At 47.0% G+C, this 6,183-nt stretch overlaps 1 protein-coding gene across 1 annotated transcript in view; it reads right to left on the minus strand.

The window, feature by feature from the left end:
• LOC108788491 (voltage-dependent L-type calcium channel subunit alpha-1F-like) overlaps positions 1 to 6,183 on the minus strand; it is a 72,323-nt gene that overhangs the window by 15,888 nt on the left and 50,252 nt on the right. The window contains 5 exon segments of the mRNA XM_018558251.1: positions 160 to 270; positions 1,922 to 2,080; positions 2,166 to 2,367; positions 3,426 to 3,572; positions 5,054 to 5,106. Coding sequence (XP_018413753.1) covers positions 160 to 270; positions 1,922 to 2,080; positions 2,166 to 2,367; positions 3,426 to 3,572; positions 5,054 to 5,106 — 672 coding nt within the window.

The following is a 6,183-nucleotide window of genomic DNA, read 5'->3' on the forward strand; positions in this document are numbered from 1 at the left end:
AATGAATTTTTACTGAAATCAGCCGTTTCAGGGAAGGAGTATGAAACCTCTACAGTGAAGAATGAACACTGAACTACAATGATGGAGATGTAAAGTAATAGAAAGGTGCACAGGGTATCATTATGGAGACGGGGGGACGTGGAAAGATACTGGACTGACCTTCGGCCTGAATGCGATGAGTTTCAGCACCATCTCCACTGTAAACAGTCCTGTGAAGACCATATTCAGGATATCCATGGCGTAATTAAATGGCTGGGATTGCTCATAATGCTTAACATAGAGAAGATCATTATTTTGATATCATCATCATTATTATTATTATCAATATTATCATCATCATCATATTCATTATTATTATCACCATCACAATCATCATCTTCATCAGCATAATCATCACCATCATCATCATATTCATTATTATTATCACCATCATAATCATCAATCATCATCTTCATCATAATCATCATCAGCAGCATATTCATCATCAATCATCATATTCATTATTATTATCGTCTTCATCACCATCATCATCATATTCATCATCAAATTCATCATCATCATATTCATTATTATTATCGTCTTCATCACCATCATCATCATATACATCATCAATCATCATATTCATCATCATCATATTCATTATTATTATCGTCTTCATCACCATCATCATCATATTCATCATCAATCATCATCAGCAGCAGCATCACCATCATCATCATATTCATCATCAATCATCATCATCATCATCATCCTATTCATCATCAATCATCATCATATTCATCATCAATCATCATCATATTCATCATCAATCATCATATTCATTATTATCGTCTTCATCATTATTATCACCATCATCATCATCACCATCATCATCATATTCATCATCAGCATCATAATCATCATCATATTCATCATCAATCATCATCAATCATCATATTCATTATTATCGTCTTCATCATTATTATCAACATCATCATCATCTTCATCATCCTCACCATCATCATCATATTCATCATCAGCATCATAATCATCATCATATTCATCATCAATCATCATCAATCATCATATTCATTATTATCGTCTTCATCATTATTATCACCATCATCATCATCTTCATCATCATCACCATCATCATCATATTCATCATCAGCATCATAATCATCATCATATTCATCATCAATCATCATCAATCATCATATTCATTATTATCGTCTTCATCATTATTATCACCATCATAATGATCATCAGCAACATTATTATTGTCGTTGCCGCCGTCGCCCCCGTCGTCGGATTTACTCTTTCTACTGACCCAAGGCCAGGTCAACTTAAAGAGGACCTGTCACCACCAATCTGCTATCACATGGGGGGCTTGTAAGTCCCCCCTATGTAATAGCAATTAAAGTAAAGTTAAAATAACAGTTCAATCATTTTTATTAGGTTTTCAAGTAAGTTCACAATTTCCCATTACAAATGATCAGAGGTATGCAGAAGTAGCCAAATAGGACACGTAAATAACTTGGCGATACATCTGCCGCGAGGCAAGCAAAGCGTTTGCCTTGGGCGGAAGTTTTAAGGGGGGGCTGCAAAATTGCAGTTAGGCAGTCGGGCGGGAGGCGGAGGGGAGGAGTTGGAAGACGCAGAGGAGGCAGCTAGGAGGCAGCAGTGGAGGAGGCGGAAGAAATGGTGGTCATGATGGAGCTGGTGGAATGGTGGAGCTGGAGAATGGTGGTCATGATGGAGCTGGTGGAATGGTGGAGCTGGAGAATGGTGGTCATGATGGAGCTGGTGGAATGGTGGAGCTGGAGAATGGTGGTCATGATGGAGCTGGTGGAATGGTGGAGCTGGAGAATGGTGGACGGGGAAGTCATGGGAGGCTGAATACTAGATAGGGTGGGTAATCAGGGATCTAATGATATCTTACCTGCATTGCCAGGGCAATAGTGTTGAGAAGGATGAGCACAAACATGATGTACTCGAAGCCGGTGGAGTTGACCATGTACCACACTTTGTACTGGTATTTGGCCTTGGGGATGTATCTACGCAGAGGCTGTGCCTTCAAGGCGTACTCCACACACTGACGCTGAAATGACACCAGAGGGTAACGGTCAGCCGTTAGTGTGTACAGAAGTCTCCGGTGCGGGACAAAGAAGTCCCAAGTCCATTACCTGGTTCTTGTCCAGCTCGCAGTTCTTGTACTCTTGCTCGCCCTGGGCCCGGAAAGTGATGATGACGAAACCTACGAAGATATTCATCATGAAGAATGCGATGATGATGATGTAGACGATGAAAAAGATGGAAATCTCCACGCGGTAATTGTAAATAGGCCCCACGTTTTCCCCATTGGCGTCGATGGCCTTATACAGGAGCCTATGAAGAGAATATGTGTAAAGTGTCACGGTACTAGATATGCGTCGGATATTACCAGAACCCCCTATACAGCAATATTCGTGTATAGCAGAGCACGATGCGGTACAAGCACAAACCTTCACTTATTGAGTTCAAGTTTAAAATCACTGTCTTAGGTAAGGAACTCCCCCCAGGTAAGCTAAGGCTCTCAGCTAAGGCTTAGTTCAAGGACTCCCCTCAGCTAAGCTAAGGCCTTCAGCTAAGGCTTAGGTCAAGGACTCCCATCAGCTAAGCTAAGGCCCTCAGCTAAGGCTTAGGTCAAGGACTCCCTTCAGCTAAGCTAAGGCCCTCAGTTAAGGCTTAGGTCAAGGACTCCCCCCAGGTAAGCTAAGGCTCTCAGCTAAGGCTTAGTTCAAGGACTCCCCTCAGCTAAGCTAAGGCCTTCAGCTAAGGCTTAGGTCAAGGACTCCCATCAGCTAAGCTAAGGCCCTCAGCTAAGGCTTAGGTCAAGGACTCCCCCCAGGTAAGCTAAGGCCCTCAGCTAAGGCTTAGGTCAAGGACTCCCCTCAGCTAAGGCTTAGATCAAGGACTCCCCTCAGCTAAGCTAAGGCCCTCAGCTAAGACTTAGTTCAAGGACTCCCCTCAGCTAAGCTAAGGCCCTCAGCTAAGTCTTAGGTCAAGGACTCCCCTCAGCTAAGCTAATGCCCTCAGCTAAGGCTTAGGTCAAGAACTCCCCTCAGCTATGCTAAGGCCCTCAGCTAAGGCTTAGGTCAAGAACTTCCCTCAGCTAAGGCTGAGAGGTTGTACTGAGCCTAGCTTAACACATGCGAGTTTTCCAGAAAGCTTGATTCACTTTTCTGTACCACTTCACAAACAAGAGTGCTAGTACCATCCCATCACGTGCATGCTTACAGAAAAGTATCACAAGGAAAGGCAGAGTTGGAACTGTGGACGCATAGGTGCACCGTGCCCCTGCCTTTCATAGTTAAGACCAATTATTCCCATCAGCTGCGTGCCGTAGGCACTCTCACCCGTGCATCAACTCCTACTATTCCCCACCTCCATTCATCCATACTTACGATGGCCAGCCTTCAAAAGTAGACACAGTAAAGAGCGCCATCATTCCTGACAGGACGTTGTCAAAGCTGAATTCGCTGTTGTGCCAGATTCTTTCTCGTACCATCGGATGAGTGACATCTCCCTCCTTGTATACAATGAATGTGCCCCTGCAGTGTAGATAGGATCAGGAACTGGCCGTATAGACACATATATATACCATGTGATAGTATACATTCCCTGCAGTACATGTGTGTAATTATGTGTCTTTGTCCCATTTTGCTCAATGATTATTGTACAAACAGGCAAACCTTCCCATATATGGTGCAAAGGGAACTGGAGGTTGATGCTCATAGCAGCCAATCAGACTACAGCTGTCATTCGATTGGTTGCTGTGTTCAACACCATTCCGGGTACCTTTGCTGTGGGAATTGCAAAAATGAAGCTGAGTGTTTTCTCGTGTCTGGTTCATCATTACCCTGTTTCCCCGAAAATAAGACCTAGTACTATTTTTGGGAATTGCTAAAATATAAGACCTACCCCGAAAATAAGACCTAGTTGTGTCAGACGTCCCAGGGAGCTAGTAGTGAGATGAGGAACCCACTGGCAGTAAGCAGCTGACAGTCCAGAAACGCGGTACAAGTTTAGGGATAATCCAAGAGGGGTAGTCAATGTCCAATCCGGGTCGAGGCAGGCAGCGAAGGTTCAAAGGCGGAAGACAGTCCAAGGGTCGGTAATCGGGAAGGATACAAAGGGGCAACAGGCAATAGGAGGATCAGCAGGGAGGCTAGGTGTTCACCATAAGGTGGAATAACTCAGCAATAAGCCAGAGCTCAGGCTAGGATTTTATAGCCAGGGGAGGTAGGACCACCCCCTGGTCACCGAGGCAACCAGGAGGCCTACCTCCCCGGGAACCAATGGCAGGCGAGGAAGATGGAAGGTGTGCACTGGGAACCTCCCCCAGCAAGGCTCACACCTGATAGCCAGATGATGCAGGAACTCTGCACCTGGTGCCCGAGGTGCTGGTGAGCATGCGCACACGCCGCGTGACTCGCGCATGCGCACCTGCACCTCGGGCACCAGGTGTTCTACCGAGCTGAAGGGGAACCCGTGCCCTGCGCCGTGCCCGTGGTCCCCGAGTAGAGGTAACACCCCCTGCTTCCTGACAAGTTGTGACCATTGCCAGGGCCGGCGGTGGCATAAGGGGGGAACTTGAAGAGACGCGGGAGAGAATCAGCAGTGCAAACGAAGCCGGCGCTAGAGGAAGCGAGGCGGCAGCGGAGGGAGCGGAGCCGCATAAGCCGATGCCTCCTCTATAGCCCCGCCTCCTGTCACAGGCGGAGTGATACCAAATGCACTCTGCCTGTGAGGAATCCATAGTGAAAGCGCGCTTCCCTCATTCTGGCCAACGATTGGTTACCAAATTGCTCTTAGAAAGGTACGGCACCCCTGATTGCCCTGATCACCATATTTTTGTACATGAATAAGTGCGGATTGTTGTACATTAAAAAAATTAAAATAAATAAGACCTAGTGTGTGTTTATTTAAGGCCAAAAAGTCTCTTATTTTCGGGGAAACGCGGGTAGTAGAATTTTTGGATTCTCACTCTGTAGTGTGTTGGAATATGTTATATAGGTGACAGGAGCCTTACTTGCATTCCCCAGGTCTGTGCTTCGCCTCATCAGTGCAGCTGAAGAATTTCCCCTGAAGAAATGGGACATGGTTAACGTTCCGTCTGCTATATGGACAGCCGACGACCTATACAGACTATAACCGAAGAGTATTAGCCAATAGGAAGTGACCTCCAGACTCCCAACCGATCAGAATTCGGCATTAAGGTGACTGTAGCCTTCACTTGTTGATTGGCAGCCTGGATTCCTAACCAATCAGGAAGCCAGGTGGCACATAATGACCAGCCCCCTCGGCTTCCTGATTGGTTAGGAATCCAGGCTGCGTACTAACAAGTGAAGGTGGCTTCCTAGCCATTCAGGAAGCCGGGAGGTGGGTCATGACGTGCCACCTGGCTTCCTGATTGGCTAGGAAGCCAGCTTCACTTGTTGATTGGCAGCCTGGATTCCTAACCAATCATGAAGCCGGGTGGCACGTAATGACCCGCCCCCTCGGCTTCCTGATTGTTTAGGAAGCCAGGCTGTCTAGCAACGAGTTAAGCTGGCTTCCTAGTCAATCAGAGAGCCAGGAGGCGGGTCATGACTTGCCACCCGGCTTCCTGATTGGCTTGGAAGCCGGCTTCCTTTGTTGCTAGGCAGCCTGGCTTCCTGACCAATCAGGAAGCCAGACGGCACCTTATGACTTGCCACCCGGCTTCCAGATTGGTCAGGAAGCCTCGGCAAGTGAAGCCGGAGTTCTGTCGCTAGAACACCAACTTCACAAGCAATCAGGAAGCCGGGCGACGGGTCATGTATCGGCAAGTACCGGGAAAAAAAATATCGGTACTCGTACTGGATACCGAAAAACCGGTATCGGTGCGTCCCTAGTTTTAGGTATAGACCCGCTTCAAATGGCTCGGCATCACTAGAACATTAAAGGAGAACTATGGGGTCAGGGCTTTTCCCCATAGTGCTCCTTAGGGTAACGGGAGGACACAGACTAGCGTCCTCCCGTCACCCTAGGCTCAGTATACTGCAAGCTACAGCTCCCTATATACTGAGACGCCGCAGCTGAAGCGGATCCCGACAATTATGTCTGGATCCGCCCAGCTGCGTGAGTGACAGCTGGCTCTGCCTATCTAGAGGCAGAGCCAGCTGTACCCGCCCCCTCCCC

This window comes from Nanorana parkeri, unplaced genomic scaffold, assembly GCF_000935625.1.
Source record: "Nanorana parkeri isolate BGI_ZX_2015 unplaced genomic scaffold, ASM93562v1 scaffold15, whole genome shotgun sequence".
In the NCBI taxonomy this organism is placed as follows: Eukaryota; Metazoa; Chordata; class Amphibia; order Anura; family Dicroglossidae; genus Nanorana; species Nanorana parkeri.